Source organism: Lagopus leucura, unplaced genomic scaffold, assembly GCF_019238085.1.
Source record: "Lagopus leucura isolate 7727_CA_CO unplaced genomic scaffold, USGS_WTPT01 Super-Scaffold_100008, whole genome shotgun sequence".
In the NCBI taxonomy this organism is placed as follows: domain Eukaryota; kingdom Metazoa; phylum Chordata; class Aves; order Galliformes; family Phasianidae; genus Lagopus; species Lagopus leucura.
The window spans coordinates 23,415,261-23,432,418 of record NW_024962265.1 but is presented as its reverse complement, the minus strand read 5'-3'; the positions used below and the strand labels follow the sequence as shown (position 1 = coordinate 23,432,418).

General features: G+C 37.9%; 1 protein-coding gene across 9 annotated transcripts in view; it reads left to right on the top strand.

The window, feature by feature from the left end:
- ST7 (suppression of tumorigenicity 7) overlaps positions 1–17,158 on the top strand; it is a 133,808-nt gene that overhangs the window by 95,624 nt on the left and 21,026 nt on the right. For all 9 annotated transcript variants that reach the window (XM_042872479.1, XM_042872481.1, XM_042872480.1 and 6 more), the window contains one exon: positions 9,351–9,465. In XM_042872479.1, the coding sequence (XP_042728413.1) occupies positions 9,351–9,465 (115 nt within the window). The remainder of the gene's footprint in view (positions 1–9,350; positions 9,466–17,158) is intronic.

Here is a 17,158-nt window from a genome sequence, read left to right as displayed (position 1 = left end):
TTGGAGGTCTGAAGACCCCTTCCTCTGTAAAAGCATCATCCTAAACAAAAGGGCTGGATGCAAGACAGCAGAGGCAGAAAGACAGAGTTTCAAATTTCTAGAGCTTTAACACAGATGAATGCATTCTGTATTTTTCCACATGCAGACACTTAGCCAAATCCTCCAAACTGAATTTAGATGCCTCTAGAGCTCTTTGTTGTGAGTGAGCAGAGCTGAGAATTAGCAGGTCCCTAGATGAAATATAAAAGCAACTGTACCTCTAGGTCACAACTCCAACACATTAAGAGCAAGAGTAGCATCAAGTCAGCTTTGCAGATGCTTTTCTTGGACTGACATGGAGCTATTTATTTCTGATGAATGCACACCACTATTTATTCATGGATGACATAAATAATATATTTATGAGGAAGTTTGAACATGAATGTGTCATTGATGGTTTCTGTGTGATTGATGAGGGAGGAGATGAATTTATTCACTCTGAAAAGCACATGAAGAATATGTTGGCTGGGGACTGCTGAGTCTAGCATCATGGAACGGAGGGTGGAGGCCTTGTTTGTGTTTGAAAGATTGAAAACAGATTTCTCAAGGCATGGAACATGATGGAAATGAAGTGTTAAGAGGTTCATGACACCATCTGGGAAATATGATTGGGATGTAGTGAGTCTTTACCACTTTGAAAAAATAAAATATTTGAGAGTGTTTAATTCATGGCAAATACAAGGCCATCTTGAGGAAATTACTGATGGATTACACTGTCTTACTTCAATTTTATGTAAGAAAGAGAGATCCTGCTTAAAACACCTTAATGAAAAGAAAATGAGTTGCTGGTGACTTTAATAAGATTTTGGGTAATTGGTTTTATTACACTGTCAATAGAAAATCATATTATTTAGTACTTACTGAGGATATTTTAATTATTTCTTCTATTGTTGAAACCAAATAGGCATCTGTCACTTCTGTGATTGATGTTGAGATTGCATCATTTTGTTGATTTTGCTGCTCTGATTTCATTCACTTAGTGCAGTAGAATTAATCAGAATGACTAACCTGTAATTTTCATGGAAACTTGTCATTTAAGTACACATAGGTGTTGGTTTTGCTTATATGTCTGATGATAACTATTTACTATGTTTCACTATAGAAACCAGCAGCTGTCACTATTTGTATATATTGAGTTAACTTGTGAGCTCATTTTGATTAGCGTGTTGTTGGAATAGCTCCAGCCTAGTCACCAGAGTTGTTCCAGTTTTATTCCTCTTTATATAGAGCATGATATGGTTTGTGAGGGAACCAGCTCTCTTTTACCATCCCAGAGGAAAAAAATCTTCAACACAACAGTGCTGGTTGTTTCATTTGTTAGGCTGATTGTGTTAGGAGGATTTAAACTAGCATGTTCCAAACAATGCTGGAAAATTTGGTATGTGCAGAGGAGAAAGGCTGTAGTGGTGACTGTGGGAAATCTTCAGTATTTCTAATCTTTACTTGGGGATGTTACTGCTTTCAATAAGAAATAAGACAAGAAACTAGGTGCTCAGGAGCAAGGATTGCTTTTTGCTGTCTGCTGATTCCCTCATCTTTACAGAAGAAAACTATGCTGGGTGTACATTTTATGTTTTCATTGATTGGAAGCCAAGATGTGTGGAGGGTATGCAAAGGCTCTTGCTGTTCTTTGGCAGGCACTGGAGCAGTAGTTGTCTGTGCTATTGAATTTCCCTTGAGTGAGACACTGAGTATCCAGGTGGAAGCACACAGTGCAAGAAACTGAACTGTCAAATTAGTTCTAGCTTCGTAGGATTGTTCTGGAGAAGGTTTGGGCTGTGGAACAAGCTTTCATTGAAGGGTGATGAGTGTTTACAAAAGAGAAGGGAGGCAGGCAGAAGGCGTGCTAATGAATGGAGTGAGCAGGTCTCAATCATTTTCTTTTTTAGAGAGATGAAACAAACCTGTTCTCCTCAAGATGTTTTTATCTCCTACACTGTGGCCCTGCAATTCCCTGGAAGCTGCTCTGTAGTCTTAGCAAGTATATGTTTCCAGGCAGTAGTGTAGTTGCTGCTTGCTACATCCTTTGCAGCTTTGTTTAGCCACAAGTAGCATTTAGGAAGACACTCTCCAGGTCTTTCCTCAGCACTGGAGGCTAGAAAACCAAACACTCTTTGGGGGTCAGAAATTACACTTCATTTTATTTCTGGCATCAGTCCTGTCTGCTGAGAAATAGCTCTTACTATTATGGACCTAGCTCTGAGAATCTTGCTAGAGATATTTCACTTGGGTATGTTTGTACGTTTGTCTCAGTTGTTGGTTACAACTGCAGCATCTAAAATGCATATTTTGTGACACAAAGCACAGCAAGGAACTATCAGTGCCAGTGCAGCTTGCACTGTTAGAGAGCTGAGTGCTTATCGGTGTGCTGCATGATAACTTCTTTAAAGACTTGTGCAGCCCTGAACTTTTCAGGTGTTTTAAAAGGTATTGTCACATGGAGACATCAACAGGGTACTCAACTGTGCTGAGTCAACTCTGATGATACGGGTAGCTTGGGCTTTTATCTTTTTATGACCAACAGCATTAGTGGTTTTTGCTGGTGTGCCAGTTCTGTAAATCTAGCATGCTTCCTTGGCAACCTCTTGTATTTGACTTTGAATGCTCTTTTCTATTCAACATTCTCTTGAATTCTGTATTTCTGTGAGCGTTGCTGATTGCTCTCGGGCAAGGGGAGCACAGAACCAGAACAGTGTTCTGCACCGTGTATTGTCAAGCTTTGTGAAAGAAAAGAATCCTGACTGCTAATAAAGATGTTATGATCCCTAGCAACTTAACAATGTAACTTCTGCAGCTGCTTGCATCCGTGCCTACTGTCTGTCCCAAATTCTTCTGTGCTTTAGGCAAGGATTAGTGAGTCAGTCTTTGGCATGTGTTACACGGGTCAGGCAAAGCAAGCTACTTTGCCTTGAATGCAATGCTAACTTTATTAAAACCTGTAGCATTTGTTCAAAGTGTCATTTATTAAAAGTGGAAGCAAAAATTCTTCTGAGTTCAAGAGACTGAGAGCTACCTTTTACATTTTGGATAAGCTCTACTCCTGTGAATCATGACATTTGCCAGTCTCCACTACATAAGAGTGTCTTCAGTTAATTCTTGTTCAGACACAGAAATTCTGCAATAACAGTAGAATATCCTTCATTCGAATGGACTCTAAAGTAAAACAGAGATGCCTGGGATTGCCCTAATGCTGTTTATCCATTCATTTTACCTGCATGTGAGTCAGACCCCTCACTTTCTGTCGGCAGTGATCCTATGCAAAACCCTCAAACCTAGAAATTTGGTGACTATCACTTAAGCCTGATAACAATGCTTTTCATATAAACTGTGTTTCAAATTGTTACAGCTGGGCAACTACAATAAGAGATGGACTTTTTAGCATGTGTCGAAAATACGCATTTTTCCAGCAGAACATTTGACCTTTCTCACAATATTTGTCTGATACACTTAAGGGCATCTTGCACCCAAATGGAATGAAATGCCTGTGTGTTGAGCATATGTCCCGTAGAGCAGAATACCTGTTTCCTCTGCTAAGGCCATACTGCAGTGTCAGTTTTTTCTGACAGTTTGTTGAAATGTGTCTTCATCTTGCTGAGCATATAGTTTGCATTATCAAGCCCTGTGTGGAACAGGCAACCACATTTGATTTTTCATCATATGTAATGCATATATCCAAGGGTTTCACAGAATCGTAGATTGGCTTGGGTTGGAAGGGACCTCAAGGACCAACCATCAAGTTCCAACCCCCCTGCTGCAGGCAGGGTTAGTAACTGCTAGAGCCAGTACTAGGCCAGATTGCCCAGAATCCTATCCAACCTGGCCTGAAACACCTCCAGGGATGGAGCATCCATAACCTCTCGGGGCCAGCACCTCACCACTCTCTCAATAAAAAACTTTCCCCTGACACCTAATACAGATTTTCCTCCTTGAGGAAACCATTCCTCCTTGTCCTATCACTATCTACCCCTGTAAAAAACGTTGATTTCACTCATATTTATAAACTTCCTTTAAATATTGGAAGGCCACAATGAGATCTCCTCGCAGCCTTTTCCAGGCTGAACCAGCCCAGTTCCTTCAGTCTGTCTTCATAGGAGAGGTGCTACAGCCCTATGGGAGTGGGCTTCTATGTACAGAGTTTCCAACACTGTGATTCTGTTAAGGCAGAGTATAAACTCAGAACATAGTCACATAGTCTTACAGGGACTCTGCTAATTTGGACTCCTTTTTGTCAATCCTTTTGCATCACTTCTTGTCCAAGGGCTTTGTATGTCCTTTATGTTCATCCATCTCTCCAGAATCTCCTAGCCTTTTTGAGCTACTAGATCATTTCCTTCTTTTAATTTCATTTCAGAGTCTACCTCTAAAATTATGAAAATTTCTGCAAAGTACTCGAGGATGATGTCAGTGAAGTGTTTTTTTCTGAAGAGGGCTATGAGCGATGACTTCATTTTCATGCTTTATGCTGATGGTTGATGTAACAAAAATTATTAGTTTCTCATACTGCTTTTATGCGATGTGATTATTTAGTAGTAAATGTACATCTGGAGCAACTTCTGCTCTTCTGGTTTCGTGCCACATCTGCCTTTAAAGTTCTCTTAATTCCTGGAATGTGCATTTTTACTACATAGTTCAAGTAAAAGCATTTTCATAATTATATTCCTTAAAGTGCTGAAGTCTTACTCTGAAGTCTTTAATCCTCCAGTTAAGAGAGAACATACAGGCCTCGTGTTCTAGCACATTTCCTTAGAGTTTACATAGTGGGTAAGATATTTCTCTCTTTAATATCTGATCCTATTTCAAACAAAAGACACATTGTCCATAAATATTTTGGGACACTAGAGCTAATTTTGCATTTGCCAAATTAGAAGTTGAATATCAGCTGAATTTTATAACTATTCCACCCCAAAGTTAATGTGAACTGGAGCCTTTCTGCGTGCTAACCTTTGCTGACATTTCTTCTCTCCTTGCCAGGTGAGCTGGCCAGGGGTTTTTGATCTCCATTCTCCGACTTGGCAAATGAGCTCTAGTGTGTTTGGTTGGCTGTCAGATAGCTTCAGTATCAGAGTGTGTACAACAACGCTCTTTACCAGATCATTTTTAGCTTGATGTTCTAAGAGAATAAAGTTTATATAATCAAATCTCAATTTCTATAGAAGGAATGTTTGAGCCATCATTCAGATTCAGTGAAATTTGAGAGCAGAACAGAATGTTAAACATAATACATTTCTGCAGCTTTTGTGGGAAAAGTAGCTGAATAAAGGAAAAAGATCATGTTGGTCAACTGACCAGAGAAAACCTTAAACATAATTTTTTTCTATTAGACATCATTGAGTCCATTTGGAGTGACATGTCTCAAATGCCTCAAGCCTAGGGCAAGCTTCAGACAAAGTTTAAGACATCTAAAATTTCAGCCGTAGGTAATAAAGTCCTAGAAAATTAGGGTTTCTTTTTCATCTGCTCAAAAATGGCTTGATCTTTTGCCTTTTTTGCTTTCTTTGGTTAACAGCGCTTACAGATTGTAAGTCATATACCAGAAAACAGCTTATGCAAAGTACTGATGAAATTAACAATACTGTCAGTGCTGTGTGCTTGTGTTTTCAGTGGTGGTTGATAGCCACACCTGGAAGATGGCAGCTTCAGTCAATCCTCTTTTAGGAGACAGATTTTACCATTTCAGATAGACACGGTGGTAACAGATGGGAGCTAAAGTTGAAGTAATTTCACTGTTTCCACTGAACTTGTTTGTTGCTGTTTCTTCGTTTTAAAGTGCATTTACTTTCCATATTTATGAATGCATTCACTTGAAACCATTGATTTTAAAATATTTATGTTTGTGAATGTATGAGCATAAGCAGCAATGAATGGTTGTGTGCACTGCCCTTAAAATATGTGGCCATCTGTAAGCCGCAATGCAAATAGAGAATAAATGTGTCAACACCAGGTTATGTATAAGATCATTAATTTATCCACCTCTGTATTCTCTCAGGTCCCATGGCTTACTCGTAGGCATAAACTATAACTTAAAGCTGTTCCCTACACAAATAATGTGCCATTGCTAATTGATACATGAGGTTATTGTCATCACAGGGAAAAAAAAAAACAAACAGATATAGCAGTTACAGCTACATTCCTTTAAAATGTTTTAAAAATTATATCTAAATGAGAAAATGCTGATGATGGAAATTTTCTCAGGGAAGGGAGTCCTCTTCATTAAAGTCTTCTTTGGGCGATGTAACTTGTTCCTCATCCAGTAAATCAGATTGGGATTTCCTCATACCGTAAAGCACTTTTTGTCATCATCACTCTTTCATATCCATCACAAAATCACTGAACCTACACCCTGCAATATGGATTGGGGTGAGTCTGGAAATACAGCCCTCCTGGGACTTGTGATAAGATCTCCAATTGTGTCAGTCTTATTTCCAGAATTTTTCTGCAAACTTATACTCCCAGAATGTTATTTGTCTACAAAATAAATATTAATAATAATGAATTATCTGTGAAAGCTACCATTTGTGTGTATTTGCAGTATAGCTAATGAATCTTTCAAATAAGTGTTTCACTACTGATGTATTTATTTCCCCCCAAATTCACAGAGCAATTGGAACAGAATATGGGTTAATGCACTAGAGAAAACATTTTGACCAATGCAAGTTCCAGATAAAATCCTTATGAGCATATATTTAGTATGATATTTGATATCTGTTTAATCATCCTATATTTTAAGGATTCGTGGCCATGCTGTGTTGGTTTTCATATGGTATGGAAACAAGCTTAGCTCAGAGAAGTGCAGCTCTTTCATACTGGCCAAGAGTCCAACTAACTCAAGTATTAGAATGACATCTTCAGTCCTAAGCAGTGTTCAGTGGCTTTGGTGAGAAATCTTGAGCACTGAACTTGGTGACTGTCTCTTGAGATAGTAAGGTGCAGAGAAAAGTGACAGTAGAGCCTTTATCTTGTCTTCTGAGTGTAGTGGTTGCCACCAAAATGTCGACATTTGTCTGTTACAGCAAGGATAGTAAGAATTAAAATTGATAAGCTGCACAATTCCTCCAGTTTGTAACACCGCAGAAAATACATCTTTGGGTTCAAAGGCAGGTGTGTGCCTCAAACTGGAGTCCAAAGAAAAGCCCAGTGTTGCGAGGGTTTCTGGAACATGAGGGTGCCTTCCTCACCTCACCCTCCCAGATGGCGTGCCCGTCTTTAATGCTCTGTGTGGAATATGGGCCAGCCCTGCTCCCCATCTGTGAAGGAGCAGCGGGGAGCCGGCCCACAGTCAGCTTTCCATTGCTCCCCAACGTGACGCGGTATTTGGCCTGCCCTCAGCGCCCAGCAGGAGATGCTGTCACCTCTGGGGCTTTTTATTTTTAACTTCCCCAGCGTTTCCTCTCACCATGAGGCCTAAATCGTGACCTGTTGTGCTGTGCTTCCATCTAATTGGCTTTACTTTCTGGGAAGCTTCTCAAAAACTAGGTCTTCACCATGACTGAAAATCATTTGCAGTAAAAGCTATATACTGACATAATGAGCTCATCCTCTACTTTATTTATTTTTTTTTTCATAACAGTTGTGTTGTCATTTGTGCACAGTCAAGTTTAGAATAGTTGAGTGGCTATTTAGAGTTGTTTTAATTCTGTAGCTTGAATTTTAACTGAGTTCATTTTGACTCAGACTCTTAACATTCGACCTTTCCCAGCTGAAACCCCTGTTAACACGTGTAAATTCAGAGGCCTTCTAGTCTAAGCGGTGACCTTTACTCCACTGCTGTCTTAGGCGAGGTTTATCACTCTGACAGAACCAAAGTAGAAAAAAATCAGTGAGTGATGTCAGTGAGAAGCAAAGAGAACCAGAGTAGGAACTTTTACCGGCCATAGTACGTCTGTAACTAGCTGCAGCTCTTCCCTTTTCTTCACTGATGGAGGGAAGATTGTTCTGCCAGCCATTATTCATTCCCAGTGAGCAGGGATAATCTTTCTTAATCCCTTGGAGGGGCTTGTTTGCAATATGTTCATTCTGTACTTTAAATCACTTTTTACGTAGGACCAGATTCTGTCATGATTTTTCCTGCCAAGTAGTAGTTTCGACTGTTAAATATGCAATAGTGAGCATGGACAAGAATGAAAAGAGATAAACGGCGTGCTGGATCCATAACTGTGGAATCCAGCTATGTGAATTTTCACCTGCAGTTATTTTTCTTCATGAGCAAGTATACAAACTTTTTAATGGTCAAAATTCTTCATAAAGACAAGCGAGCAGTAAGTCCATTATTTGGAAAACTGAAGAAGGAGGAAAGCCTGCAAACTGTGCAGGTTCATCGTCACAGGTTCATCTTCAGCCATTAAGACTAGGAGCACTATGGCCATCCATAACATACATCACATAGACAGTACTAATAGAACAACCATAAAGAAGACGTGAGGAAGCAAGGCTCTTGTAACATTTCAGTTCTTTGGAGAACCATTCTGATAATAAATATACATATGTTTAATCATGTAAGCAGTAAAAATGATGCTCCTAGTAAGTGTGGCTTCAAAAAGGAGATGCACTAGAAAATGACCTTCTGTCATTTGGAGCTGTGCAGACTTTGAAATGGAAGATGTCTAAGAACAAATTCTTGATATTCCTCAGACATTTCACAAAGTTAAAGGCACTTACATGGAAGAGGATTACATTAATTTAACTACTCTATTCATTCAGCTTGCCATGCAAGACAGATTCTTTACTCACAGTGTTAGATTTGTATATCTATGCCTTTTATATTATTGTTGGTTTTTTATTTTATTTTTACTGCTAGTATTGGCTATTATTGTAATTGTTTTTTAAAGTATCCATGATTACAAATCATAATGCACTTAATAAATATAGCTGCACGTATGTAAGCTTCTGTCATTTGATTTTGTTCTGATTTTCTTCAGTGTAATTTCTATTTTTGCTACTGATATGCAAGAGAAGTACTGGATTGCTTACTACTGATATACCAGAGTTATTCTGGGGAAGATTCTTATCCAGTGCAATAAGAAAACCCATTTTCATTTTGAAGAACAAAGCCTGTTAATAGTATGATAGTTGCATGTTCAGACAGCAGAACTTGGGTTTGACTAATTGTGTGTTATGCATGTCTTGTCAAGAAACCTGACCCAGTGTCCATTTAGAGCTCAAAAATTTTTGAGATAATAGTGAACTCAGGGAAAGAGACAAGAACACAGGAAGCAGAGGGGTTTTAACTTAATGTTAGTTATTTCAGTGCATTTTGAGCAAGAAATCATTTTCCATGTTAATAATCTAACCCTTTCATGTGTTACTGATTTTAGTTGATGAAGGAATTTCCTCTTCTCAGCATGTTCAATATCCATGAAAACCTGCTAGAAGCTTTGTTAGAACTGCAAGCATATGCGGATGTCCAGGCAGTCTTAGCGAAGTATGATGGTAAGTCCATATATATGTATATATGTATACATTTATTTTTTCTATCTGTATTTTTTTCTATTTTCTAAAGCACACAAAAGCATTATTCATTAGTCAAGCTTTTAAAAATTAAGAAATACTGTAATTTAGGTGATTCACACAAGCTTCCTAGATCCTTTTACACTGCCCTTATTCCAAAGATTATGCATTAAATTTTTTTCCTGCCAACCCTGCTTTATTCCTTATACAAAATAATGGAATTCACTTACTAGAAGCTCTTCAGTGATGTTTAAAGAATGACTGTTTAGGTTCAGCAAACTCTTCATTGCATGCTGTTCAAACATTGTCTGAAGACAGGATTATCTGTTCCCACGTGGACTTCTTGTGAATGTTGACTAAGTTGCATACAAGTACTTTACAAATATTAATTGATTTCGCTTCACAGCAGCCCAGTGAGTAGCAAAATTCATATCTTAGGGGGAAAACTTGGAAAGCTCAGTGGACTTGGTGAACTTTTCACTCTCATGTCATTTTCAGTATTTCTGTAAGCATTGGCCTAATGCAGTATGTGTCACTTTCTTTGTTTAAGTCACACCTCTTCTTACAGCCTAAAACAGAGAATGGACTGGGTAAAAATCACCAAATGGCATACTTTGTTAAGTTAAATGGGTTTTCTTTGTATTGTGTAGAAACTTTGGGACAGAAACAGGAATAGAATCCAGTTATCTTGAGCAACATTAATCATCCTTAGCAATGTCACTCTTATTTTCCCCAGTTTACTCACTGTCCACTTGGTAAGTTCTGCAAAAATTGAGTCAAGAATGCTGCAGCCATCAATTTCCTGTTTTGTTCCTAGATGGTCCTCAGAAAAGTGTCGTTCTATGCACTGGAATATGGCAAGGAAGATTAAGAAATGAGTATTATCCAGTTACACAACTGAAAACTAGATGATAGTATGCAAAGTGACTGAATTAAGTGAAACAGTATAAATCTTGATATTAACTCTCTAGCTATATCTTGCAGCCTTTAAAATGTTTTTAATTATTAGATCTTACAGATTTTCATGTGTTCCTTAAATATGACTGCCAGTATGGGCCCTGGAACCTATACTCACAGTACTTTGGCCACTCTATTTGATTCTTCTGAAAAACCTGCCATCCTTTTCATTCTGTCTTTAGCTGATCTTTCTTATTTGTCTACTGAACTTCTTTCTACTTCAGCTGTTTTGCACAGCAAGTTTCTGCATTCTTTTGCTCCCAGTTCCTACCAGAAGCTCCTTGTTCAGCCAGTGCTACTCACTCTTAATTTCATCTCTACCCCATGTAGATGTACCTGTACAGGTTGGCTTTTCAGGGCAGTGATGGTCATAATATATCTTCTCACCCACTTTACAGTTCCTGTCTTAGCCATCTTTTCTTTTTCACTTACCACCTTTTCCACTTTCCCCTTTTTTTCTGTGGCTTATGTCTTCTCTTTGTTGAGCTTTCTCTGCTTGAGTGCCAAAATGTCAAACAGAATAAGAGCCCATAGAAACAGAACGTTTTCCCTGTGAGCTGCACTACTTGGCCCCATATAATTACACGGAACTGTGGCAAGAGGATAATGTGTAAGTTCATCATAATACTGAGAAGTACAATTGATGAACAAAGAATCTTTAGAGGGTATAAATGAAAAAAAAAAAAAAGCCAAAGGTTCCATTTAATATGTACTAGCTGCTTTCTTCTAACATTTTATAACTTAGTAAACTAAGATAAATTTTAAGGAGGTTAGCAGTTGACTGCTGACTTGCTGCTAACATGGTCAACCTGCCAAATTTCAGCCTATGGCTGAGCTGAGGTATTTTAAGGGAAGTGTTTGCAACTGTTAGCAATTGTTGCTACCAGTCCAGCATGGAATGTTTTCAGCTCTTTCTGGAGTTGAATCATTCTAGGCAAAGATCAAAGTGTTACTTGGGCTTTTAAGTACTGCCATCCAGCAGCAGTAGCAACTCCACTAGAGATCTTGGTTATGCTTAGTTTGGTTGAAAAAATCTGCAGTAGAAGTGGTAACATGGTATGCGATGCAGATGTAGTTCCCCACGTGTTTTGGCACGTTAGAAAGAAAGTAAATAGAAATGCCTATTTTTCTGCCCCAGGTACAGTGGGACTTTAACACCTCCTACTCTTTAATGTAGTTCTCTAATAATAGCTCTGGGACATAGCAGACCTATGGCAGAACAGGGAATTAAATCAGCCTTCCCAAATTTCAGATTAAGCTCTGTGCTAGGTCTACTTTTGCATACTGAGCTGATCTCTAGTTTTAAACAATATCATGGTAGCACTTTGTGTTATAAAAGGTGATAAAACTATGCAAGGTGAATTTTGTTTTCTCAGAAGCATCTGATGTTAGTCAAAACTGAGGTTATAAATGTATCAGATGTGTATTTTTCAAATTAAAACTCTTTTTACTTTATCTATTTGCATTTTCATCTAATTCTTTGCCTTATATAAGCAGAGGTATTTGTGTATGCTGGTATACACGAAGACTCCACAAGCACAGGCTTAACCAGCATGACTCTTACAGCTCGTGAGTCTCAGAAGGCTCATCTCACGGAGTCTCAGCTCATTTTAGAACTCATCAGCTTCACGTGTTGTAAGATTTATTGGATTATAAAACAATGAACTCATTTATGCTTTCCCATCTACAGTTTCTGTTGGTCCCACTCCACTGTCTTTTTTTTTTTTTTTTGACTGGGACCAAACTTGACTTATTGTATTTCGATAACATGTGAACAAATTATTTTCTTGAGTGGCCTGCTCCCACCCTGAGTTAAAGCATTAGAACACATTGTGCAAAACCTCAGCCTCTGCAAGCAGACACACTGCTTTACCAAAAGCTGTGTGTTAAATAGTGTTTATATTATGCACCTGGCAACAGAGCTGATGTCTATACTCATTATTCATGGAAAAAGGGCCTCATTAGTGGGAAGTCATGCACTGCTGCAGAGCTACATCATTATAGTTTCAGAGTTCAGTGCCTGTCAATAGAATGCAGATGACCTAAATACTGTTGAATTCTAAAAGAAGTTTTGACTCTGTTTTGACACACATTCATGTTATTTACAGCAGAAATAGTTATAGATGCTGAAGAGACTCATGTTGATGGAATAAGCTTCTGGTGTTCACAGTAGATAATGTTTATCTGCTCTTCCCTTGCTTTTTGAACTGATTGTTTTTCAGTGGAGTAGAGCTGCTTGTTGTGATGCTTAGAACAAACGGTTTGTTAACTTCCTTGGACAGCCAGGTCCATTGATTGTTATTCTCTGGTAACTTGAGCGTTGTGTGACAGCTCAGACCTTCCTGATAATTGAAAGTAAAATTTAGAAAGGATAGAGGCCTATTTATGTAGTTGTACTGATGCAGTGATCGCTCCCTAAACCACTCCTTGTTTTATTTCTTTGAAGTCGGGCTTTACCAAAGAGACTATAAGCCTTCTGGGTTGCAGGGGGAACATCTTATCGTCATTCTCCTTTCACTTAAACACTTGCAAAGGAGAAGAATCACATCACCATATAGACAGTTCTGAATTCGGATCACTAGAAAAGAGAATTTAGAACTCAGTATACATAGAAATTAAGTGTGAGGGTTTTGATTTGTTTGTTTGGATTCTGTCTTTTGTTGTGTTTTTTTTTTTAATTATTATTATTATTATTATTATTATTATTATTATTATCTTTTTATTTAAAGAGCTCTCATTCTACTCCACACTATTACACTTCTATTTGGTAACTGCTTACTTCAAACAATCCTGCTCTTAAGTTACTGTGAAATCAAAATGCAAACCTTAGAAATAAACAATTAGGAACAGTCGTATTCGCCTTGGAATATGCATGATGATCAGGAATTGATCGTATTCTTATTCAGTCTAGGAGTATAGATTGCAGAATTATTTTGTTTGACAGATTTTCCTGTGAAAGCCAAGCATAAAAGGAATTTGGACCTTTACTGTTTCGAAATCCAAGTAGTTAATGTAGAGAAATAAGTTTTCTAGAATGCAGCACATTCAGGGTTATTCTACTTTTTATAGTCTGTCCTTTTTGTGTCCTTACAACTTATGAAATATGTAGATTTTAATTACATCAAACTTCACACCATTTCTTTTGTAAATAGATAATCAACTAATTAGATGGAGTATTCATTTATATCAGCTATGGTCTCTAGAGCTTTTGTGTATATATACATATTTGAGATCACAGCTGCAGGCCATCAGTTTCGTTACTCACCATGATAATGTCTGATACTACTGAAGAGATTTTCTACCTGGTGGAGCTAACTCGATGTTTCTTCTTCATTCTAGTGCAAGAAAGAGGTTTTTTTTCTGAGTTAAAGATATAGCAAGTGGCAGTATGGAAGCAACCTTTCATGGTATTTTGTAATAGTTCAGTTTATTTGAAAGAGAGATGTTAAGTTCCTCTTAGTTGAAGTCAAACCAAGCCTACTCTACCATCTCAAATGCAAATCAGGTAACACCTCCAGTTTGGATAACAGGAGTATCAGGAGAATGGTTTGTCCTTTTTCCCCTTACGTTTTCTTCTTCAGTTTCTGCATCTGAGAACTGGTTTCTTTATCTCAAAATCACTTGCTACCTGTTACTTGGTCTTTCTATCAGTTTTATGTCCTTACCAACTGATTGGCTTTTTAGCTGTATGATTACGTTTGAGGCTTCTGAACTAATTGCACTGATCTTGATCTTTTAAATCTTCTGTAGGATAAACGGTTCCTTCCCCTTTAGATGCATATAAGATTGAGCACAGTAAAGTCAAGGGAATAGACACCTGCTCTGGCCACCAAGATGTTCATCTCAGCTATGACATATTTACAACCAGCAGTGACTTCAAGATATGTCCTTATCTGAACAGTTGAAGAGCTAGTTGTGCTCATGGCAAAATAGAACACTCCTCATTTGTGCTGAAATGCTTTTCCTGTTCTTTCAGGGAATCAAAATGAAGGCCTTACTGTACACTGTGGCTAAGTGTTTGTTTGATTGGGATGTTTCCCACCAGTGAGGAAGAATGTCAAAGCTACAGAAAATCAGAACTGCTTTTTGTTGCCAGCCCAAAGTAAACATTATATTGTTGTGAGCATAGTTTTGCTCCTTCCAACATTGTTTCTAACATTTTTTTTTTGCGGAGAAAGGGCCCAGGCAATGACTGTTCTTGTAGGAGATAATGCCACAAGACAGCAGATCTTCTGACAAAGTGTTTTTCCCCTGAGGTTCAGTTAATATTTTCCATTATTGAATTCTATCCCATTGCTATTGTCTTAACCATTTTTATCAGCTTAATTCACATCCTTACATAATACTTGTGTCTTAATAGATGACTGCATCTCTCTTTTGTCGTCACTCATCCAGCTGACACATATTTATTTATCAGACCACTTTCAGTCTTTCCCACAAGGAATTCCTTCTACCACCTGTGCAAGAGCTGACAATCTAGTCTGCAGGTGGAGAGATCTGGGGGAGTTCTGTGCTGACAAGGCAAGTGTTGGCCTATCACTTAAACACCAGAGTCTGCAGACAAGCTGAGGGAGAGAAAATCAGCACTGGAGTTCACCACCGAGCCATAGCACGATACCTGTCTTTTATTTCATCTTTTATTTTGTTGGTTTGTTTTTATGTCTTCACAAAACTTTTTCCGGTTTATTAATATAATTAACAGTTACGTTTTTAGAAATGTATGAATGAATCTGGTAGCTTAAATGTAGACTTCAGTACTGTACAAAGAAGGACTCACAGTTTGACTGGAATGCTCTTAACTATGCAAAATATGGTCAAGATTTGTGGCTTATTTCAGTAAATTTTTAAGGCCACTTGACACTGATAAGACTACTCACCTATCCAAAGTTAAGCCCATAGGAATCCTCACTGCTGACTTGGGAATAATGTATCCTTTAGGATAAAAAAATAGGGGGGGAATAATGGCTGATTAGTGACTTAGATTTTTGATTATTTACGATTAAAGCAATTGCAACATGCTCATCTTTTCATACTTGGGGCTTTCTGGTGACTTGACTAAGGGATGCTGCCCTAGTCTGTATTCAGATTCATCATTTCTAGGTGTATTTGCTGTTTTATGAGAATCATAAACCCCAAGACCTATGTAGATGATTTATGGTATATTCTGGATATCATGATCAGGGAAATAATGGTGTTATGGTTGCAGGTCTCTATCCATAGTATTTTTCCATTAGTTCACTCTCAAAAACAGCCACTTACGAAGCAAACAGCTGGGGAGGATTCACTTTTCCAGCCCTTCCAAAAGCTGACTGAGGCTAATTCAAAGAAATTGGTTGTTAATTAAGTCTAGGCTATTTTGTATTCAGTTTGAAGATAAAAACAATAAAGAAGAAGGAGAGTCTTTTTTTTGAAGATTGTCATGTCAATTCTGACTAGGCAAAAATGTCTTGATGGTTTCAACAACAGAATCACAGTCACATATTTCAGCACATGGTGGGAACTCCACAAGTAATAATAGAAGGGTGGAAAATAGTATATGTGATGATATTTTCCCAGGTGGCTCGAAGAGCTGGACACACTCATTTATGAATACCTTCACTTTAGTTCCTGACAGGGGACTTATCTCCTAGGGCTAATTTAGACTCGATTCCTTTGCTAAGTTCAAGTTGTAACCAGGCATAATTGTTTTATGCTGTTTTCTAAAATATGAGAGTGCAATTTAGGAAATGAACCCTAAATTATATGAGGAATTTAAAGTATTACAGTAATCAGGCCAAGATATAGAAGAACTAAATATACGTAGTCCAATATGGAGCAAGCAAAAAGCATAACGCAGGAGTGAAGCAAGCATGGACCTAGCAAGGGTGATCACTATCTCCACAGCAACATAAACATGGACGTTTGTATGTATGTATTCTATTGCCAAGGGACTGTAGGTATTATCCTCAAATAACTGCTGCTTGCTTATTAGGAGCACAGTTCTGGAAGAGCCCTCCTGGGGAAGTGAGGTTGCCTGCTGTTGCATTCACTACATGATATTACACTTCCCGTGAGCTGAGAAAGCTCCATCCTAAAATTATAGTGCATATAATTTTATAAAATGGTATATAGGTATTTTGTTTGTCCCATTATTCTACCTGCAAACCTGCCTACAAACTTCATTTCCTAGAAACTTTTAATCCCCAGTTTAAACTTCACGTTCAACTGTTTGTCCTTGTGCCAATATTGCCCTTCACCTAAGCAGTTATTCTTCTCCCCCAGTGTTCTTTGTGGATGTGGACAGGGAGCAGATGTATCTTTTCTCAGACTTTAATTCATTTGGATTGTTAAAATAACAATGTATTTTATTCATTTCTGTTGTTTTGAACACGAGTGGTCAGATTTAAACACAGCATTCTCTTGAAAAATCCCATTGCTTTGGCAGGAATTTGCTAGGTTTGAACTGACGGAGGAGAAAATATTTTCTGTGAGATAACAGTGACCTACTGGCCCACAGAAACACTTCAATTGTAAAGGGAAAGTATGATATTCTACTGAGCAATTTTAAAACTTTTATTGAATTTTAAAACATTATATGAATGACTGCAAATCATTGGAGTATCTGGTGGGTTTTTTTTGTTGCATTTTGTATTTTGTTTCCTTTTGCACTCAGAAAGATACCTTTCAGTCCATTTATGATTGAAAATGAACCTTCAACTGGAAAATAAAGACTGGTGTA